General features: G+C 42.2%; 2 protein-coding genes across 6 annotated transcripts in view; both read left to right on the forward strand.

Moving 5' to 3' along the window:
• Nucleotides 1–6,095: 6,095 nt before the first annotated feature.
• Nucleotides 6,096–23,367, forward strand: part of TXNRD1 (thioredoxin reductase 1) — a 63,716-nt gene continuing 46,444 nt past the window's right edge. For 3 of the 5 annotated variants that reach the window (XM_081310477.1, XM_081310478.1, XM_081310479.1), the window contains exon 1: nt 6,130–6,245. The gene's annotated coding sequence lies outside the window, so the exon portion shown is untranslated. Of the gene's footprint in view, nt 6,246–6,307; nt 7,604–23,367 lie in introns of those variants that run through there. The other 2 variants (XM_081310481.1, XM_081310480.1) reach the window with 2 other exon arrangements.
• EID3 (EP300 interacting inhibitor of differentiation 3) lies at nt 16,816–19,074 on the forward strand. The gene has a single exon (XM_081310482.1). It carries the CDS (start codon nt 16,950–16,952, stop codon nt 18,144–18,146), a length of 1,197 nt encoding a protein of 398 aa, XP_081166608.1. The 5' UTR covers nt 16,816–16,949; the 3' UTR covers nt 18,147–19,074.

A 23,367-nucleotide genomic window follows, 5' to 3' on the forward strand; every position in this document is an offset into this window, starting at 1 on the left:
CAGGGAAATAGAGACCAGCCCCTCAGTAAATTATATGTGGTTGAGAGAAGACAGTGTAAAGATAAATCCTGGCCCAGATGTGAGACTGGGGCTAGTTGTTTACCCTGGGGTTACTCATCTGTAAATGGAGCTGATGGTACAATCACAAGGGGTTTGGGAGAGGATCAATGAGAACATGTGAAGCCAAGGCATGGAGGTGCTCAATAAGTGACAGTTCTAAGAGCAGTGGAGATGTAAACAGAAGGCTTTAATTTAGCTTGATATAAGAAAAAGGAGTGATGAATTCTGCATTCAATGAGAGAAGCCTCCACAGGGTTGTGATCCTCCAGGCAGGATTTCAAGGTTTTCAGGTGGGTGTTTGGTGAGTGACTCTTCCTGGTACTTGCAGAGAGTGATTGCTTTTTTTTTTTTTCCTACAGCATGTTGCTCTTTTTAGTCTACACCTCCCTGTAGGTTGTTTAACTGTGTGACAGACAATGGATTTGGAGATTGGCACCCCTGGATTTTTAATCCAACTCCAGAACTCATCTGCTTTGGAAGGATTCTTAGCTTTTTGGAATCTCAGTTTCTAATATCATAATATGGGTGTAATACCTGCATTATTCTGAGGATTCATTGAGAATATATGTGAAAGAGTCAGACACAACCCATGCCTTGTGAACCCCAGGCTAAATCCAGCGTGTCTGTATTGTTTCGTCTCCCTTTATCCTCCTGAGTCCCCGGGCAGAGACACCCTGTGTGTCTGTACATATTGCCCCTCTGTCTGGAGAAGTTCTGCTTGGGAGGTGGAATAGCATGTTGGCAAGAACCATGAGCTGGGGGTCAGATTCAGTTCTGCCAGTTGTTAGCTAGGTGGCTGTGAGCAAGATACTGGTCGTCTTTATATCTCCATTTTTTTTCCATCTGTAAAATGGGGGAAACAATGGTTGTGAGGATTAAATTAAAAAATGGAAAGACCTGGAATTATGCCCAGCACATACTAGCCACTGAAAGTTTCTTAGGCATTATTTCCTCCCAGTTTTACCATTTTAATTACTCTTCCAGATATGGTTCAAATATCACTTGCTTTAAGAAGCCTTCTTCAGTTTTCCCTTACCATTTTGTGCTTCTCCACTGTGTACCTCTGAAGTTTATGGACCACAACCCTGGAGCACCAGCTATATCCCAGGCACTTTCCTAAGCATATTACAGATGTCATTTCATTGGGACCATCACTATGTTTTCATTATTATCCCAGCTTCCCTCTGAGATAGATCAAATTCTTAAAGGTCAAATACACCTTTATAGGAAATCTGAGTACCACCTAATATGTGTTATGTAAAAACGTTTTCCCTTTCTTCCCTGAAAAAGACAGAATCTACAAATTAATGTAATGTCTTCATTTTACAGATTTGATCTCTGAACAAATATTTACTAAGTGATTACTATGTGTGTGCACTGTACTAAGGGTCAGGAACATGACCAACCCTTACTATGGTGAGCATAAATAATAATCGTAGCCCCTGCTCACTGTGGCTATTTACACTTAAATTAATTAAGCTTAACTAAAATAACTCCAGATCTGTGTTTGCACTAGCTATCTTTAGTCACATGTGACTAGTAGTTACTAGGTTGGACAGTGCAGACATAGACACTGCCATCATCTCATAAAGTTCTGCTGGACTGTGCTATTCTAGAGGGGTAGGCTGACATTGACCAAATTATGCTAAAGAAAAATACAATTGCGGTTGTGATGTGCTGAGTAGAAAGAATGCCTGGGAACTTGGGAACATTTCATGGGGGGGTGTGACTTTGATAGCCTCCTCAAGGAAGACATGTTGGAACTAGACTTGCTGAATGCTGGGAGCTAGCAAAGGCCTGTGGTGAGAGGGGGCCCAGTAATTAAAGGGATTGGAAGAAGCTAATGACGGGGCTCCAGGCTGGGGGAAGGCTTCAGTGAGATGAAGAGGTGGAAGACCACAGAGGCCCTTGTTGAAAGCAGATAAAGAAGATGAGAGGTGGAGTGACCGGCTCTCCAGGTACTTCAGTTCTGGTTCTCTGGCTTTGCTGCAGAGTCTGTGCTGCACGTAAATTATTTTCAAAGGACTTCGTTCTCTAGTGACCCCCTTTCCTTCCTGTCCTCATTGGAACTTGCCACATTTCCCTCTACTGGATTATTCCCCCAGTATAAAACCATACTATGATAATGTCCTCCTTAGACAAAGACCTAACAAAAAGACCTTTCTGGATCCTGTACCCTCCTCCTCGAGTCCTTTTCCACTTACCCTTGAAGCTTGCTTTATGTGCCACCTCCATTTTCTTATTTTCTGTTTCTTGTTGAACTCTCTCTGATTAGAATTTCTTTCCCCTCCTCATTTTCATAAAAACCCACAGTGACTGGGGGTTTCTTCCAGGATCTCAGCATTGATCTCCCTCCTTTCTGGAGCTCTTTTCATTGGCTTGGGAGACCACCCTCTCAGCTCTCCTCCTGTCTTTCCCCCTCACTCTGGGGCTCATTTGCTGGGTGCTTCTCCTTTGTAGTTTGTGTGTGCTTGAAGTGGCACACCCTTTCTCCACAGAAAAGTCATAACTGGGCTTCTCCAGAAATCTTCACCAGGACTGAGTCTCTGCAAAAAAGTTCAATGTAGATAAACTTCCTATTTTCTTGTTGTCCTGTTTTACTTGGCTGTTGTCTGGGAAGATACCAGCACTCCAGGTGCTGGACACCCCCTTACTAGTTTTCACAAACATATCCAGTATAGTAGTTTGTAGAAATGTGCAAACAAGGTCTCTGGCTGTGAGCTGGGCTTCACAGAGATGTCCACATTCCTAAGATAAGAGAAGTTACCAACTGGAGGGGGAGGAAAGAAAGGGGAGAAGAAGCTTTCCCCTTCTCAGGTGTTGTCCTTGAAGAGTTAACTTGCCCAGAACAGTGAAAGAAAAAGCTGCTTTTATGTGAACTTTTACAGACTGTGAACTTCTGAGGCCCTCCCAATACATGCTGTTTATAAAATTCTGAAACTACCTGAACTCGTGGTTCAGGGGATTGATTGCTTACAGCAAAAGCTGTGCCCTCTGAACCTGGCTGCAGCCAAATAAAACCATTTCCTGCTATCTTTGGTGCCTTGCCTGTCTGTCCCTACAACATTCTGGGCTCTGTCCTGGCTGTCTTCATTATCCTAAATATATTAACTCGCTGGTAACTTCATCTAGAGCCATAGGTGAGAATTAATTTTGTACGTCAACCTGGCCAGGCTATGGTTGCCCACGTTTGGTCAAACACTAGTCTAGATGTTGCTGTGATGGCATTTTTAAAGTGTGACAAACAGTGAAATCAGCAGACTTTGAGTAAAGCAGATGGGCTTCATCTCATTATTGAGGGACTGAAAAGAAAAGACTGAAGACTCCTGAAAGGAAATAGTTCTGCCTCCAGCCTGCTGCCTGAATTGCTAGCCTCTGGGCCAGCCCTGTAGATCTTAGACTTGTCAGCTTTCATAATCATGTGCCAATTTAAAAAATCTCTCAGCCAGCCATGGTGGCACACACCTCTAATCCCAGTGTCTTGGGAGGCTGAGGCAGGAGGACTGCAAATTGGAGGCTATCCTCAGCAACTCAAAGAGGTCCTGACCAACTTAGTGGTACCCTGTCTCAAAATAAAAAATAAAAAGGGCTGGGGAAGTAGGCTCAGTGGTTAAGCACTCCTGGGTTCAGTTTCCTGTACCAAAACATCTCTTTCTCTCTGCACACGTACTTGCACACGCACGCACACACACACACACACACACACACACACACACATATACACACACCCTGCTACTCTACAGATTTTTTTCTGGAAAACCGTAATCCACATTGCATTAAATGTCTTTACTGACTATTACATTTTTATTTCTAATTCTGATCTCCCTGAAACTCCAGATTTGTATATCCAACTGCTTATTTAACACCTCTATTTTGAAAACTAATAGATCTCTAAAACTAATTGTCCCATACTATTGCTTTCCCCCTCTTCCCTGACTGTTCTCCCTTTCATTAAAGAATGTCACTATTTGCTCAGTTGTCAAGGCCAAAAGTCTGGAATCATCACAGATTCTTCTCTTTCTTTTGTTTCCTCATTCCATCCATCTGCAAATTGCAGTAAACTTTCAAATGTATTTTCTCACCTCCCTAAACCAACCCAATCCAAGCCTTTATCACCTCTAGCTTGGGCCACCACAGAAACTTCTTTTTCTTTCTTTTTTTGGGGTGGTGGTGGTGGTAACCAGGGATTGAACTCAGAGGCACTTTACCACTGAGCTACATCCCCAGTCCTTTTTTATATTTTAAGACAGTTTCTCACTAAGTTGCTGAGGCTGGTCTGGAACTTGCAATCCTCCTGCCTCAGCCACCTGGGATTACAGGTTTATGCCACTGTGGCATGGCCACAGTGGCTTCTTAACTGGTCTCTGTATTCTTTATTATTATTATTATTATTATTATTGTTATTATTTTTAGTTGAAGTTGGATACAATACTTTTATATAGAAGGGGTTTTATTTATTTATTTTTGTGGCTCTGGGTAGGAACCCAGGGCTCAAAGCATGCTAAACATGTGCTGTACCAATGAGTTATAATATTCCCAAGAAGGTGTGTTTAAAATGGTAATTTTTTTAACTTAAAAAGAAAATAACTACATGGAACTAATCTGGGGATTTGTGCTATAATTTGCTTACCTAAGAACAATGTAAGATAAAATGACTCATCTAGTCTTTTCTCACATGCAGTTGGAAAACATTAACTATAATCACCTTGAACTGTCTGTCCATACAAGATGCAGTTAGTCTCGAGGCTCCTGAAATCGAACAGGTGTTTCATCAAGGTGTTTATTTCATTATTTCAAATTAAGTGATTTTTAAAAAAATCCGCCCCCATCCTATGTCATGCTTTTGCAACAAGCTGTAGTTCCTATATATTTTTTAAGAATGAGAAGCTTATGCTCCTAGTTCACGGGCTGTTATTGTATAGTTAAATGAGATAAGGCATAGAAAACGGTTCGTACGGAGCTTGACTCAGGAGGAGTACACGGAGTGTGTCTTCCCTTGCCCCAGCTTTCTTTTCCATTTTCCACCCCTTAATAACATTGTTTCCTGAACACCTATATACTAAGCCATCCCCAGATTCGGGTGAAGTGCTCACACACTCACCACACACAGGGAGTGTGGTTTAGTGTGTGTAGAGCGTGTGCGGTGTGTGTAGTGTGTGAGTTACAGCAGCCTCCGACTACCTGGGAAGGGGCTGGAAGGAGGAGCCAGTTCAGAGGAGGCGTGGCTTCTCCCTGCAGTTAGGAGCCTGCAGCCCTTTCACCTTGTGTCCTTCAGTGTGGCGTCTTCCAAAGAGGTAGGAAAGACATACGGTGGTTTATTTATTCAGCAAGCATTCGTGGCCACCGACTGGTGAAGGTGCTGAGTGAGAACCCGAGCAAGAACAGGGAAGCGCAGAGGGCAGGGGAGGCAGGTACCTGGAACCGCCTGCGTTAAATGCACGCTGAGCTTTCTTTAAAAGAAACGAGACAAACCCAAACCTGAGTGTGGTGGGAGGAAGTGCGCGACGGGGAAGTTTTGTGCTGTTGAGAATGTGTCACTGCAGGATTAGTCAGGATGAAATGGATGCTTAACTTCCTTTAGGGAATTACCCAGAGGACTAATGCATTACCTTAGGGCAGTGGGTTCCCAGTTTTGCTGTCAACTAGTCAAAGTTCTAACAGCTAGATACCCAGGTCACTCCATACCAAAGATGACAGGCAGTCTGTGTGGGAGCCAAGCTTCAGCATTTCTAAAGATCCTCACGGGACTAAAGCGGGCAGCCAGTTCTCGAGCCAGTGCCTGAGGGCATAGTCCAGCTAGCGCAGCACTTACTTAGTTCTGGTTTCTCTGTTTCCACCCCAGTCTCGCGCTGGGGGCGGCCACCGGGAGGCAGGATACGCTGTCGCCCAATTAGGAGCTCCCACTTTGCCCAGCCGAGCGGCGGCGGCTGCCAGGGCTGCACGAGGAGTGCATTTTTGCTTCGTCATTCTGACTCTGGCGGTTCACCCTCCCGCTCAGAGAAGGGCGTGGCTTCTCATAGCCACTAGGAACCAGCTGGCCTGTCGCCTCGGCCAGCCTCAGTCGGGCACTGCGTCCCGGCCGCAGGTGCGGTGCCCGGGGAGCTTGCCGTCTCCGCGCTTCTCCCTTCCTGGGAGCTCCGCGGCCTCTGGAAGCAGAGCGCGCTCGGCGCCCAGGCACCCGGCAGGTGAGCACGCCGGGGACGGCTGCTGGCGGGGGGAGCCAGCGCCGGCGGTGCATCGGCGGTCCCCAGGGGTCGGGGGAAAGCGGGTGAAGTCCGAGAGGGTCGCGGCTCTTGTAAGGCCAGCGAGAGCGAGCTTGTCGGCAGCGTGCGGTGCGGGCCGGGTCGCGCCAGCTGCTGCCTGTGGTGGGTGAGGTTGGCCCCCTGTCGGCGGTGGTTTCCTCGCTCGTTCTCTTGGTAGCCTCTTTCAGACTCTGAGAAAATGGGGTTTTGTATCATTTCTGGAGCACGAGTCTTGAAATGTAGAAGGCAGTGTATTGAGGTGTGGATTGGCACATCCTTGACGGCATCACGCCTTTCCAGGAATTGTCACACCGTTTAATCCTCAGGAATCTGGAGAAACTGGCAAAGCTCGTGTAAACCCCGTGTTTTGACAAGTGGCTTGCCCATCCAGACATTAGGAAACAGGGCAGCCTCGACTGCCTCCTGGCTCTTACCTTATTCAGCGAGGCAGTGCTGGCTAGTGTTAGGAGCACAGCCCTCCAGGTCTGGGTTGAATCTTGCTGGTGCTGTTGACGCTGCTGGAACTCGGGTAGGCTCCTTAGCCTTTCTGCCCTCGTTTTCCTGATTTGCTTGATGGGCTGGTGAAAACCCACATCTGCAGTACAGCTGGGGGGATGAAAGGTCAACCCGTGCAAAGCACCAGGCGAGGGTCAGTGGAGACGGCTTTGAATTCTGCCACGGACTGAATCTCTGCTGAGTGCACCCCTTTGGGAAATTGGATCGTTAGTTCCTGTTCTCACCTAGAATTGCTTCAGGATTCTTTTTAAAAATCCCCAAAGTTGGCAGAATGCTAATTTCTCCCGGTGGTTTCAGATTGCAAGGGAAGTTGGAAGTTGGATTTTGGCATTCCCTGTGGGCTCAAACTTCAAAGCAAGATCCACGCGGGAGGTGTTGAGAAAGCTGAGATAATTGTGTCGTAAGGTGATTTTTTGAAGCTTTCTGAATTCCGGACTTACTGGAAAAGCAGGCCGTTGAGCTTAAGCTCAGCCTTGCGAGGCTTTGGCGGGAACCCTCAGGTTCTTAGCGGCCTCCATCCAGGGGGTTCCCAGCCGGTGAGCTCGGCGCGCAGCGCGGAGCCCCGGGCGCTGGTTGCTGGCTGCGGCCGCCGGAAGCCCCGCCCAGCCCCGCCCCGCCCGCCCGCCGCGTCGCTCCGCGGTGCCGAGCTCACGCTCGCCGGGGCTTTTGTGCCTCGGAGGACCGCGGGAGGTGGCGAGGAGCGCTAGCCGACTGGCGGGGCAGGCCCGAGGGCCCGGGTGTCCGTGGAGCGGGAGCAGACGCGCGGCCGTGGCCCGACCCTGAAGGTAGGAGCGCGCCGCGGGCCCCGGCGGCCGCAGCCTCCTTCCAGAGCCCGAGGCCGTGCGGCCGGGCCGGCGCCTCCCGAGGGCAAGCCGCGCCCAGCCGGCGCACGTGTGGCCCGGTCTGGCCAGGCCGCGGGGGCGCTAGGGAAACGCGAAACCGCTCTCTGTTGACTTTTTTTTTGTTGTTGTTGTTTTCTTTCGGTATTGGGATTGAACCCGGGGGCGCCCTACACTGAGCCACGTCCCCAGCCCTTTTTATTTTGCGATTGGGTCTCACGACGTTGCTCAGGCTAGCCTCCAGCTTGCGGCCCTCGGTCTCAAATAGCTGAGGTTACAGTGAGCGCCCCCGTCCCCGGACGAGATAACTTCCAAAGTGTCCTTTGTCTTCCTTCCTCTCTCCCTTCCAGTTAATGCAAACAATTTTAAAATTTACTGGTGGTGTAGAAATGGTTTAGGGAAGTCCTTAGAAAAGGCCATCAGGAAATGCCTATCTTCGTCATCAGACTGGCCCCTATGGCCTTCCTCTTTAATTCTCTGAGGGCTGGGGGGACCCAGAACCCCAGGCTCCGAGGACAGCAACCAAGAAATCCCTGGGGTAATTTCATTTCCCCTCAGGAGGCTCTTTTGTAGCCCAGAAGTTGATAATTGGGTGGGTAGAAAGGAAAAGAGAAATGTTCTCTTTGGGTTGAGCAGATAGGACAGCCTGGTGGATGTTCCACATCCTATGTGGTTGATTGCCAGGTTAGAAAGCCTCCTGTATTCCATCACCTGCAGCCATCGTTTTGATTTTTGGAGATTGCTTTTTTGTCCTTAAACATTTGTATCTCTGTAGGTTTTTTGTGTGAGGGGATAATCAAACCTTGGGCTTGCTAGGCAAGCACTCTACCACTGAGCTACATCCCAAGTCCTTTTTAACTTTTATTTTTGGACAAGACCTTGCTAAGTTGACCTCCAACTTACATCCTCCTACCTCAGTCTTCTTGTAGCTGGGGGGTGTTGTATCAATGTAGTTTTTAAGAAATGGAACATATATTTGAACATTTCCTTTTTTGAAGTAAACCTGAGGCCTGCCTTAACCATAAAAATGTATTTAGTAATTTGCACCCTTAGGAATAGCATTAACAATTAATTTGTATTTTTTTTACTATATTTTAAAAGACTTATTTACCTTTTTGATGAATGAGTATAGAAAATGGAACTAGACTTCAAAGACAAATAGCTAATTAATGTAAAATAATTAAAGGACATAAAAAGGCTTTTAACTTCAGTTAAAATAATTATGTTACTCAGACTTTTATTTCCAAGTAATGTGAGACAAAGGTCTATGAATATTTCTCTTGGTCAGTTTATTCTTTTCTCTTCATCTGTGTCATAAGTTTACAAAGTTATATAGGCATTTGATTTTTATGTAATCCTTTTGATGCTCCCGGTTAAGCATCAGTGGGAGTAAAATAATCATTTTATAAGTTTTGGAACTCTATGGATGTGATCTGATGTTTTCAACTCCACAAGATCTGTTGATTTTAGACATACGGTGAGTTGTATGATATCATTAATGAAAAAACATACCACCCATACATACTTTACATTTAGCAAATGTTTTAAGTAAACTTACCATTCTACTTTTTGTATCATTTGATTTAATTTTTGGTTTCTGCTTATTTTTGCTGAGACACAAAGAGATAGGGGCTACTGGCTTGAAAGGTTTGTGAACTTCTAGTGTGTTGTTGCTTACATTGGGCCTAACTGCTGGGTTTTAAACATATTTAGGGAACATTGGGTTTGAGTGGAGAAAGGTTTATGGGGTTAGTGTGATGATCCTAAAGTTCATAACTTTTAAAAAAATTAAGGTTTCATAGTTTAATCGCAGTGTGAATAATGGATAGGAAAGTAATCATGACGTCTGCTTTTGCCTTCTCTTTTTAATATAGCTTCTTCCCTTGTCCCCCATCCTCCCCCAACAGCAGCAAAACCTACCTTGCTTTTCATAGTGAGTGTACTATAGAGAAGAATCCTTCTGGGAGGAACTGATGAGCCTAAAGGATGAAGGCTTCTAGAAGTGTGTGTCTGAAAGTTCAGCCTGTATACCACCTGCACAGAGTCCTCTGCGGTGCCTGGGAAACTCGAAGGCTGGGACTTTGCCCAGTTCAGAAGTAGACCTTCTGGAAGTGGGCAGGGAGCTGGCTTTTTTGTTCTGTTTATTTTAAATAAGCCTCTTCCTGTTAATTCTTGTGGGAAATAAGCTTGAGGCTACTTTAATGTACAAGGCAGTTTGATCAAGATCAGTTGACATAATCATTATAATTGGGGAAAATGAAGGACTGCTTTTTGATACTCTCAAAATATTAGTTAGAAGACAGCAAATGGGAACTCAACAAGGAAGTAAGCTTTCTGTTGAACACTGTGTCATTGAACAGAAGTCTGGAAGTAAGCTCTTTGTATGTGAAATTGGAGTTAAGAGACTACCTAAGAACTATGAGTAGAGTTCTTGGTGCTCAGATGTAAACATCTGGTTTTCATAAACATCTTAGTTTTTAAGGCAGGATTATAAGTATTCCTGTAGGGAACCTCCGTGTTTGTGAATCAGTGTTTCCAGAATTCCAGAGTTTTGAAATATTTTGTGTAAATGTGTCTTGGTGGTACTGAGAGGAGAAGCAAAGTGAGTGAAAACTTACTTGATGGAACACTAAGAGTTAGACATAGGTAAGTCTTCAGTAGTTTGAGATGATAATCTAGGGTGATGGGACCGATACTGACAACATGGGACTTTATTCCTTTAGGGTAGTAATAGAAGAGATGAGGGACACAAAGCAACAGAGGACCTTAACATCCTAGTGAATTGTGTGGACAGTTGCAGTGGGAGCCCGGATGTGATCATGTTGCAGTTGGTTGTGGTGGTCCATAGTCTTTCCTTGGGAGGTAGATGCTGAAACAAAGACTCAGAAACCAGCCTCTTAGCTGAATGGACATAAGGAGATGAGTAGTGATTGATTGACTCTCCATTCCCTCTCTTTCTCGCTACTCTACCAAAACTGACAGAAAACTCAATTTCTTTGATTCCTTCCTTTGACAGAGGTCATCTCTTTGGAGCACTGGGAGTAGTGGAACTGTTTTTAGTCTGCTTAAGGCTGAGGCCTGAAAGAGGGTTGGAGGATTGCCTTGAAGGTGAGGGAAATAAGCAGGTCTCTCGTTTACCTTAGAAGGAAATAAGGATAAGGACTACTGACATTTGAAAGAAGCATAGATTGTTATCGTAAAGAAATGTATTTCGTGCTGATAATAAATTTTACTGATTATGAATCCATGTTCAGACCCTACGTGCCCTTTGACCACTTAGGCCAGGTGAACTTCTTTTTGCTGTCCATCTTTCACAGCAGCATCATTGTTCTGTGGTCCAGGCTTCAGAGCTCCTCTTGCCTTTCTGGTCTGTTCACTCACCAGGCCTGACTCTTCCCACATGCATCTGCCTCTTGCTACTGTTGAGTTCTGCTTGGGTCAAGGTACTCATTTCCTCTTGCCTACACCATCTCAACCATCTCTAACTGGCCTCCCACTCTCCATTCCTCCCCAGCCTGTCTGCGCCAGAGTCATCTTCCTGACTGCCACTTCCCCATACCCAATCTGCATCTAGGATAAAGAGTACACTCCTGGGGGCTGGGGATGTGGCTCAAGTGGTAGCTCGCTCACCTGGCATGCGTGTGGCCTGGGTTCGATCCTCAGCACCACATACCAACAAAGATGTTGTGTCCGCCGAGAACTAAAAAAAATATATATATATATATAAATTCTCTCTCTCTCTTTAAAAAAAAAAAAAGTACACTCCTTAGCTAGGTATCCTGTGCCTTCTGGGCCCTGGCCCCAACCAGCTTTTCTGGTTATCTCCGGCTGTACTCCCTCACCTACTGCAGACTCCTGGAACACTGTTCTCCCTAAAGTATCCCCTGCTTGCCCTATACTCTGTTTTAATTCCTGATGTCTCTTTTTATTCAAATCCACTTTTCCAAGCATCTCCTAGTCCACAGTACAAGACCAGATTTGGCTGGTCTTTTCCTCTGCTGTGTTCCCACATCATTTACCACAAATCCTTACCTCTGGAAAGGAGGAATCCTGCCAATGATAATTTTTTGGCTTACACATCAAGGGTGAAGAGCTAGGCGTATTCTGTGCTTGTGGTTGCAACTGTGTGGTGCTCATGTCTAAGTGGACATGCCTGCTGTGTGGAATGCTGTTAGACATTAGATTCTAAGTCCTCTCAGCAGTCCTCTGAAGCAGGTGGTAGTGTCAGAAACAGGAATGAAGACCTTCAGAGTTAGAGGAGCATGTCCTAATCTCGAGGCTGGTGAGGTGGCAGAGCTAGGACTGCAACCCAAAGAAAGGCCTCCTATCCGAAGGGCTCGCTCTGGTGCGCTCACACCTCTAGCATTCAGTTTTTGTTATTACTTTTGAGCCACATGCCTGCCTCCTTCGTGGGGTGGTGCTCCTGATTCATCTTGATATTCCTGGCATAGTTCTGGTGTACAGGAGGTATTCATTCGTTAGAGACTTGTTGAATCAAACACGGTGCCTATTAAGTTAGGAGACAATGATACATTTTCCTATTTTCTATGCATTTTTTAACACCACATGTACATTTTTTTAGCAAAATATTTATTGAGTGAATGGATGGAGGTAGGGACAGAGACTCACTCAGGGAAGAACTTAGCTCTCAGGTTCTGATTTCATTGAAGATGGGCTCTAAGTTGTTCAGAAGATTCTTGGTAGCATATGGGGAAGCAGTTTAGAATTTTTAAAAAGCTGTGTGACAGTAACATTGTCAGCTTTGAGCATTTTATACAGAAGTGTCCAGGTCAGTTGGGAAGAAGCCGTATCAGGTCTCTTTAGCTACTCTTCATCACACACTTGTGTTGTCAGAGGAGCTTGGTAATGAGTTTGTTATCCCTTAATAACCAAACTGTAGGATGAAATATTTAAATAAAATACATTTGTGGTGGATAAGGGGGTAGATCAGTGCTAAGAATGCTTGTCTAACATGCTCAAGGCCCTGGGTTCAATCCCCAGCACTACAAAAAGTTGGAGAGACAGACAGATTGTACAAGTGAGGAAACTCAAAGGCTGAAGAAAATGAGAAAACATGTTTTTTTATTTGAACCCAGGCCTCCAGAGCTGAGCACCTTCACACTGCCACCTTTAATAGCCATACATCTAGTGCCCCTCCCTCAGTCTGTCAGAATGATGCTCATTGCTGACTTCTGAGGTGTGGTTAGGGCTATCTCAACACCCTTGTTTATGCTATTGGAGCTTGGCATGTCACTAGTGCTGAGTTTTAAATGTCAGTAAGTGTGTGCCTTGACCACAAGTCAAGGGTGGTGGTTTTTTAAATTTCCGTGTGTGGCAGTCCATATTATTTAGTGTGACCTGGCTTTCATTTTAACTTTTACTGTACAAATAGTAATGCCATCTTGGGATGGGGTGTAGCTCAGTGACAGAGCTCTTGCCTGGGTTCTATCCCCAGCCCTACTATAACAATAATAATGTCATTTTATTTGAACAGAGTAGTTATTCAAAGCCGTTTTTGGAAACTGTACTTTTAAAAAAGTTTGGAATTTAAGGAGCTGTTCATGAGATAAACAATTATTAATGATAATAAGTAATTATTCTTGCATGTAAACTCAGATTCTTTGTGGATCTGCTTAAAAATACCTGTGGAGAAATTTAACATTCAAAGTCATATGCATATTTTCAGTAGTTGAAACTTAGTAGGTTTTAACTTTTTGTTGTATGGCAGATATCTTTGTTGTAGTGGAATATATTCCTTTGTTACTTTTTACTGATTTTAAGCTTTAAGACCTTTTTTGTTGTTGTTGTTTCTAGAGCAACAATAAGGAGTGAAGCTTCTGGTTTGCATATAATTTTTTTTCTTATTAGTGTCTGATATTTATTAAACATCAGCTATTTTGGGGATAGTTTACAATTTATTAAGTACCTACTCAATAGTTGAAAATACTGCCTGATCTGTTATATAATCCTCATTCAGTACTTAGTAATTGTATGATATAAATAGTTAAGTATTCCCATCTTATGCATGAGGTCACTGGAGGATGAGAGTTAAGCAGTGTGCTTAAAGGTAATACCATTAGCTGAGAGATCAAGACCAGAACTCAGGTTTGTTGTGTCCTGCCACTATGCATGGTTGGTTGTTTTTTCCCTCCCACTTAGAAACTCCTTTTAAAAACAGATCTCTTACCTGAGCATGGTGGTGCATGCTTATAATCCCAGTGACCTGGGAGGCTGAGGCAGGAGGATCACAAGTTCAAGGCCAGCCTCAGCAAATTTGTGAGGCATTAAGCAATTTATTAAGACCTTGTCTAAAAATAAGAAGGACTGGGGATGTGGCTCAGTGGTTAAGTGACCCTGGGGTCAATCCTTGGTACCAAAACAAAACGAAAACCAGATCCCTTGATCATAACAAAGTTTTAACTTTAATATATACTACAAAAGACAAAGCAAAAAATTTATACAGACATAAATTTAAAGGAAATTAAGATGAAAGAGAAAAATGAACCTCACACCCTATCTACTGTCTGTTGTAAATGAAACCAGAAGTTTTATCACCTGTCTTCACAACTCATTATTAAACAGATACCCTGATGGTGGGTGGAGAGGATAGAAGCTGCTGTGAGAAAGTACAGAAAAGCTTTGGGAGGTAGCTGATAGTGGGACATGTGTAACCAGCTGTCAGACTGTGGGACTCCAGTCTGATTCTCGTGTTGGCTGGAAAAAGTCACAAAATCTATTTGTTGTAATGGTCTTTTTGTAAATCAGTCTGAACTTCTGGGACAGGAACAAAAAAATACGGAAGAAAAGATGGAAGAAAAAAAATGGAGGGTCAGTTGAGCCTTGGGTAGGAGTTCTTCAGACAGGAGAGGAAAGGAAAAACCAGAGGAAAACTACACTGTGCTTTCTGTTCCAAGTTCTGGAAAAGTTCACCAATATCACTTGAAATTATGTGTTGCCATTTCTTCCTCTTTAAGTTACATTTATAATAATTAGTAGTAGTTGGATCTTAGGTTAGAAAATCAGTTTTAATGATTTAAGGATTTAATGATTTAAGGATTTAAGTGTAGAAATCCCATTTAAGTGACTGAGGAAAAAACATTGAACTTGAGATGGTTTTACTTGATAGAAACACTAAAATTGTGTGCACCTCAAGGCAGACTTAAAAGCTGAATATAATTATACAAGTTTACCTTTCTGCGGATGACCTAGATTACATATTATAAGGTTCCTGAGGACCTGATACAGCATAGAATGAATTCATTACTGGAAGTGACAGTTTTTAATAACATCATGCTCATTTTGATGTAGTGTTAACTCTGAGCAAGTTGTATGAGCTGTTATCTTCTGAGAAATCCCTATAAATGATATTCGTGATACTTTCTGAGGAGTTTGGGCGAATTACCAGATTTTTCTAAAAAAAAAAAAAAGGTTAGAATGAGAGATTGTCATATCTTGGAGTATTTTTTAATTATAAATTGCTTTTATTGAATTTAAAGTGGATTGAAATACACTCCTCAAAATATGGTTTACTGTAAAAGTAGACTTTTTTTGGATTTGGATCTTGGCGTTCTTAACTACATTTTGACCTGACATTTAAGAGAGGTTTGAGTATTAATTTGTGATTGGTCAGATGGGAAGAAGATAGCCCTTTGATGATGCTGGGTCTTTGTTTTTTCTTTGTTTCAGAGGAGGGATAAGACACTTTCTGAAAGACAATTGATTTTTGCCTTCATTGTGTAGAATCTGTTCTACTAATCTTGTGAAATTAATCTTTGCCACCAAATAACTTTTGTAACAGTACTGGAACAAAGTTCTTAAAGTATATTACTTATTCAGACAGTACATACCCAAGTGCATCCATATAAGATCAGTTGTTTGGAATATTTAAAGTCAAGTTTTTGTTTTTGCAAACCTCACAGTCTAATAGGGCAGGATAATACAGTACATCCACACACAAATAACCATAATGGATGTTTCTGAAAAGTGCATGTTTTTTCCTGAATTGCCCCTACTTAAAAAAAATTATGGATGAATGGTAAGGTAAGAATTTTAGAGTTAATATAGGTTTTACAGTTTATTCACATGCAGGAAACTAGACCAAAAGAAAAACTGGTCTAGATGCACAGGAAGAGAAGGTAGAGCCAACTTGTTTCCTGGTTAGTTGAAATTTGTGATTGCCAGATGCAGCACATGGGTCCACTTTTTTTTTTTTTTTAAAGGGGAAACTGTTGCAGTTTTGAAAAGCTTTGGGGGATTAGGCATATCCTAATTATGTAGTCCGTCCATTGTCAGTTACACATTTCTACATGTGTGACTGATAACCTGAGTAGCTTCATGAACTGGCACTTGAATTTCCAGTGAGCAAGGGGGTGAATTTTCCAACACTTACTTACCCAACATACAGACTTCACTTGCATATCCTCATAACATGTTTAAAGTCCTCATAGCTTTGTTCACTTTTTTGGGTGGCTGTTAACCTTTGATAGACTTCCAAATATGTTTTGTGGAAAAGCCCTACCTACCCATTTTCTTTTTCCTCTCTGAGGCAGTGGAAAACCGAAGGTCACAAGTGCATTTTGCGCATTTTCTCTTGAAAGATCCTACCCCATGAGGTGAATTGGTAAATTGCAGAGGATTTTGTGCGCACGCCCCCCCTTCCCCCCTCCGTCCCCCTCTCCCCAGTACTGGGAATGAACCCAAGTGAGCATTCTATCACTCAGTTATAACCTGAGCAGGGATTGGCTTTTTGAGGGCTAGCAAAGGTTAATTAACCCGGTTAAATTTGTGTGATTTCCAGTCACCTTGCACCTGGGAACTTTATTTCGCCTAATTTTAATGAGGGTTCTTCATTTCAGGGCCCACGACCTTAACTTGTCCTTACCAGCAGTTTAGCCACACTAGTTATTAAAAACAAGCATTACATAAAAGCTTTAAATCACAGAACGAAGTATGTGGACCTCATTTCAATGTATGGCAGGGAACGTTTTAATTAAAGCGTAGGACCTTTAGTTGTTGTCCAAGTGTTTCTTTGAAAGTTAGGTTGTTTTGTCATTGCTGAAAATTACAATAGCTGCCTCTTGAATGGGAATTATTTCCGTAAGGGGCTGGGGGTCCATTGTTGCGCCGTTTTTTGCATTGCGCAGGCCAGTTGGCTGACGCTAGGGTGGGCAGTGCCGAGCGGAGCTGCAGCCACCGGAGGAGCTGGGGGCGGGGCGGAGCGGAGCTGGGGGCGGGGCGGGGCGGAGCTGGGCGGGGCGGGGCGAGCCCAGCAGAGGTCCGCACTGCACTGCGCATGGGCTGGCATCCCTCTTCTCCAACTGCCCCTTGGATTTCCGCCAGCGTCGGGAACATTCTGAAGGCGGTTGGCTGCGTGCTGCCGGTTGCCGACATGTCTCATGAGCAAGGTTCCCTGATGGGAGGCCAGGAGCCAGTGGCGACCCGCACCTGCCGTGCGTGCTCCATGAAGCAGGTGGAGGAGGAGGAGGAGCCGCCGAAGATGGAAGTGGTGGTGGGGGTGGACAGCTGCTTTGACGACCTCAGCTCCGGGGACCCCGAGCTAGACTGTCACCTCCTGGGTCAGACCGAGGACGAGGGGATGTGTCGGAACATCCGCAAGCAATACCGGCAGCTCATCTACAGTGTCCAGCAGAACCGAGAGGACATAGTGAACACGGCCAGCGACTCCTTAACCGAGGCCCTCGAGGAAGCCAACGTCCTATTTGATGGAGTGAGCCGAACGAGAGAGGCTGCCCTCGATGCCCAGTTTCTTGTTTTGGCTTCTGATTTGGGTAAAGAAAAAGCAAAGCAGTTAAATTCTGATATGAGCTTTTTTAATCAAGTAGCGTTTTGTGACTTTCTGTTTATATTTGTGGGCCTCGATTGGATGGAAGACGAATGTGATGAGTTGAGTGGTTGTGATGACAATATCTCTCTTTCCTTTTGGGAGACAGTACAGAAGGAAGCAACATCCTGGATATTGCAAGCTGAAACATTCCACTTTATTTTTGGTTCATTCAAGTCTGAGCCTTTTGTACGAAAGCCCCGACTTGAACATCACAAAAAATTTCGCAAAATGGAAGGAAATGGGGATATGCCTACAAAGTTGAGGAAGTTGGACCTGAGTACCAACCAAGAAGCAACAGAAAAAGAAGTAGAAAGAATCTTGGGATTGTTGCAAACCTACTTTCGAAAGTATCCTGATACTCCTGTGTCCTATTTTGAGTTTGTGATTGATCCAAACTCTTTCTCTCGTACAGTGGAGAATATATTCTACGTTTCTTTTATTATAAGAGATGGCTTTGCAAGAATAAGGCTTGACCAAGACAGGCTGCCAATATTAGAGCCAATTAATATTAACCAAATGGGTGAAGGAAGTGATCCCAGTTCCTTTGGTAGGAAGCAAGGAGTTATATCTCTGAGTTTACAGGATTGGAAAAATATTGTGGCAACTTTTGAAATTTCAGAGGCTATGATTACAAACTCATATTAGATTTTTGTTCCTAGTATAAGAATCAGTTTTGTTTTTCTGAAGTATCTCAAAACAGCAAAATCTGAACAGAAGTGCACACATTATATTTCTTGTAAAGCAAAATATTTTCAAGTATATTGAAAATTGTTTTTCTGTGTAATGTGTTTTGGTAATTTATGAGGTTGTGATCTGTTATTAAAAATTTTCACTGGCATACTTATGGGAAATATTTTTTGAATGCTCTATAAAATCTACATTAATAAAAAATTTTTAAATTCTGAATTTTGTAAACTAAATACATTGGCCAACTTGCAAAAAAAAAAAAAAATCAGAATGGTATGTGATGCTGTTTTGCTTCCTCTCTGGTAGTGAACCAAGGAGAATCCCATTAAGTTGAGGTGAGAGTGGGTAAAAAGTTGCTCAAGAAAAGCGTTAAGGTAGTAAATATGCACAATTACAACTTTAAAAAAGTTAGATGCTGTGCTTCACTGCAGAGAATAAATAATTTCTAAATGATTTCTCCTGTAAGCTGATTCAGCAAATTTGTGTGAATACTGCTCAGTAGACAAAACATCAAATAAGGGCTGAAAGGGGAGTAGGAATTGGGAGATGGGAACAGCATTCTAGGCAGGGAAGTAATAAGGGCAAATGCTTAAGTCATGGCATAAGAGAACCTTTAGATTTAGGGGAAACAATTCTGCTTGAATGTGAAGCTATGTGAGAATTGCATGACTTCATCTGTTAGTATCCTTAGAAGTTTTTTGTCCCACAAATTCCTCTAATATGGATTGGGATGGGATTGTGGTTCAGCGGCAGAGCACTTGCCTTGCATGTATGGGGCACTGGGTTCCATTCTCAGCACCACATAAAAATAAAGGGTATTGTGTCCATCTACAATTAAAAAAAAACATTAAAAAAATTCCCTCTTACATGCTTATTTGTAAGCTTTTTGTGCTTGGTTAATGTCTTCTCTGGCCCATACGTTCTCTTTATGTATCTGCTAATAAAAAATGTCCTTCAGAATCAGGATGTGTTATCGTGTAACAACTTCAGATATTTGTCCCAACTAATTTTACATATGTCAATAGGGCTAGAACTGTCTCTGTTTAAAACTGTGTTTATTCACATATTCTTAGTGTGAACTGTTCTGTTTTTTTCTTTTTGATGCTTCTAGTTGTTTTAAGAGTATAAATTACAACCTGATTTAGAAATTACTGCTGAAAATTAAAAAGCTTTAGAATGTACAATAAGCATACCCATAAGTTGCCTTCTATCTTTAGGAACTTAAATCTTTGGTAGTGGAAGAATTTGGCAACTAATTGGTAAGTGGGGTAAGTGACTGTTAGTAGGAAGTCTAGTTGGTACAGGGAAGGGAAATCCAAAGGCTAAACAAATGATATCAAGAGAGGCTAGAGCTGATATTTGGGGAAGTTTTTCACTAATAATATACTGGAGAATTTTTTTAAAAAAATAGATATTTCTTGTTGGCAAATTATTTTCTGAAGTAGCTATTCTTACTTCTTTCTCATTAGAATTCTCAAGGAATTCCAATCCTTGTCAGTTTCTGTCACCCTTTGATTTAGGGTGGTCTTGCTGATCCTCACTTCTGGTATATCTGCCAACCTTGCTTGGGTTTTTCGGAGATCTGTTGTTGGAGCAAAAAGATAATTGTTTTGGATAGTGGAGAGATCCTGAGTTCTTCACTCACTATCAGATTCATTTCTTTACTGGGAGGATTTGACACAGAGTGATAATAGAAAATGTAGGTAAATTTTTGGGTCTCTTTAAAATTAGAGTTGTTCAAATATCAAGTTATCCACTCATTTTTGTTTTTACTAGTTGTCATGACATGTGGGTTATCTCATTATTTTGAAATTAAAGCACATGCTTACATTGAAGAAAAGACTTGAGCAATGGAGAGATGAGTTCCTTTATAAAAATTAAGAATCATATTGAAAAAATGCTGTTTTCCCACTAATAGTTAGAACACCTTAACTTTATATTGTTTTCTGAGCACCTTTAAATTTTTTTGTTGTTGTTGTTGTTTTTTAGTTGTAGATGGATACAACACCTTATTTTTATGTGGTCCGAGGATTGAACCCAGTGCGTCACACGTTAGGCATGTGCTCTGCCATTGAGCTACAACCCCAGCCCTTTTGAAGGTTCAAATAAATTGAACTTTAAGAGAATGTTGTGAATTTATTTTAAAGTAAAACTTTATTGGATAATAGGACCACTTTGTGATCAAATGTCCTGCATCAGTACTAACATTTTTGTTATCCACTTTGGGCAGATTGTCTAATTGTAAAGTTGAGGTTTTTGATTTTCCAAGTGAGAATAATAGTAAGGTTTAGATTAGAAAAATTTATGATAAATACTTTGAAATAAGAACTACTATGTATGGTGGTGCAGTGAGGAAAGTAATAGATTTGTAATTTGTAACCTGGGTTTAATTCTTGGCTAGTGGGCAGTTTTCTTAAATTCTCAAGGTCTCCCTTAGGTATGAAATGGGAATGATATCTAACAATAGTTAGAGGACTACTATAAGGGTTAGATGAGATGTAATGTGTGTAAAACTTCCAGCATGGTGTCTGTCTCATTGTGGACACTCATGTTATCGCCTCATTCTCCAGATATCGGGGTCAACAAATTCTGGGGTACCACCACTCACTGTAGTTTCCTTATGCTTTTTTAAAAAATTTTGTTGTTGTTGTTGTTGTTGTAGATGGACACAATACCTTTTTTTAAATTTAGTTTTTATGTGGTGCTGAAGATAGAACCCTGTGCCTCACACATGCTAGGCAAACGCTCTACCAAGGAGGCACAACCCAGTCCTCCTTATACTTCTAGATCTCTTGTCTGTCTTCTGGAGAATTCATTGCCAAGTAACTGGAATCTGCACAAATGGTGCCAGACACTGCTCTAAGCCTGGAGAAAAAGTGGTGCTAGAAAATTGTGTTTCTATTTTAGAGGGTATATTCATTTATCATTGCTGTAACCAAACAGTGAGTGGAAGCAATACTAACTATCTTATGGTTCTCAAGGTTGGATGTCCAACTAGAATTGGGTTGGCTGAGCCAAAATCAAGGCATCAGCAAGTCTGGTTCTTTCTGGAAGTTCTGAGGGAGAATCTCATTCATTGTCTTTTCAGTTTCTGGAGGTCACCTGCACAGAACACTTTCAAAACTGGCAGTGCCGTCTCTTCTGTGAACACATCTCCAGCTACTGTAGTCATTTCTCTGCCTCCCTCTTACAAGGACTTTTGTGATTACATTGAGCCTGCTGGGATAACTCTAGAAAATCCATCTCCAGATTCTTAGTCACATCTCCAAAGTTCCTTTTAAAGGTAACATTCACAGGTTATAGGGATTCATGCTCTTATGTCGGGGGAGTCACTGAGGAAAAGACAGCAACATTTTTGTGAATGACCGTTGTACCAAAGGAACACTGCCGGGATATTGGTTGAGTTGACTTTCAGATAGGATAGAAAAGCTCCGGAAGGAGGTAATCAACGTGGTACCTGCGGTCATTTACCAGAATACTTGACACAGAGTACAGGTGAAACATTACCATGGTTCTAGACATTGTAGTCGTATGCTAGCTGAATATCTAGATAACTGGTCATGGAGAGCCAACTTTCTAATTTCTCCTTAGAGGAAGCATCTCTCCTTCCCTGAACAATGAGGTGATTTTTTTATTTGCACTCACTTCAGTGTTACTGTTATTTTCTGTCCACTACCACCCACTGACAAACTCAAAATTTCCCCAGACCAGGGCTTGGCAAGTTTTTTTCTGTGAAAAGCCAGATAGTATTTTAAGCTTTGTGGGCTATGTGGCCTCTGTTGCAATCTATAATCAATTCTCTATTGAAAAAGAAAAGTATAGACAATTTGGAAATAAATGGGTATGGTTATTTTCCAATAAAATCTTATTCGTGGATAGTGAAATTTGAATTTAATGTAATTTTTATTATGAATTATTACTCTTTTCCTCTCCAACCATTTAAAAATATAAGAACCATTCTTAACGTCAAGGCTTTGGAAAAACAGATCTGCTGCCTTGGCCCTGTCATAGACCTAGTCTTTTTTAGAGAACCTGTAGCATTTAACTTGCAGTTTCCCTTTATTGCTTTCCTAGTTCATAATCCAAAGCAAGAAAGGCCTGAGGTACATCCCAGTGGCTGCTGCAGTACAAGTCTGACAGCCTTCAGGTTTCAAAGAAGATAAGCAGCTGGATCTGGTATAGGTTCTATAATCACTGCTGAGTTTGTTGTTTGGGTTTTTAATAGACTAGACATGAGCATCTATGGCATTAAGAAAAATCAGGCTGCTTATTTTGCACATGAGGTATAAAACATTAAATTTAAGCAGTTTAGAACATTTGGGATGTTGTTCTAAATTGTTTAACTCTTTTACCCAACTGTGCCACTTCGACAAAATACTTCCACTGTCCCTTGCTATTTAGCTACCATGTTAAAGACTTGCTGTGTTCTGGGCACTGTACTGCATTTACATGGATTGTCTGATTCACCCAAACCCCAATGAAGTAGTCCCTTGTTTTTGCAAACAGGAAAAGCAAGGCAGGAGGATTTAAGCATCTAGCATAAGATCATACTTAAGTTGCAAGTCAGGTTTGGGTTTGAACAAAATCTAATCTCTTAAACCATTATGCTAGACTCCTTATATTTTTCAAAATTTTTTCTATGTTTTTAATTTTATGTGTGAGAAAACGGCAGCCTCTTGGGTGTACGTAACCAAGTTAGAAGTTAGTACTCAAGTGTTTTGTTCTAAGTTGTTTTGAACTTTGAACAACAGCTCATACATGTCCCTTGACTTTGAGGTCAAAATTGTTTTCATAATACTAGGATGCTATTTGCCTTTTTACTCAAGTGTGCTGTGGAGTTTTCCACACGACAGGTGATGTTGCAGTAAATCAGTAGAGGAAGGAAGCAGATAATGAATATTGTTAATCCAGACATTAAAGGGAATTGCAAAGATATTTAAAAATGTCACTCACTAATTTAAACAAAAATAATGTTCCTTTTAGCACACAGTGGGTCTGTTAATTTTAAATTAATTAATAAATTTAAATTTTCTTAGTTTTAATCTCTAATGTAGTAAATGTTAATAGATAGAATCCACATAAACAAAAATTCTTGGATGTCCTAAATAATTTCAGATTGTAAAGGGGTCCTGAGCCGGACAGGTTTGAGAATGCACCCCCTCAGTCAGCAGCCATTGTT

This window comes from Spermophilus citellus (assembly GCF_964194105.1).
Source record: "Spermophilus citellus genome assembly, chromosome: 10".
NCBI classification, from domain to species: domain Eukaryota; kingdom Metazoa; phylum Chordata; class Mammalia; order Rodentia; family Sciuridae; genus Spermophilus; species Spermophilus citellus.

Coding starts and splice junctions, on each gene's coding strand:
- EID3 (XM_081310482.1), top strand. CDS start 16,950: ATGGGCTGGCATCCCTCTTCTCCAACTGCCCCTTGGATTTCCGCCAGC.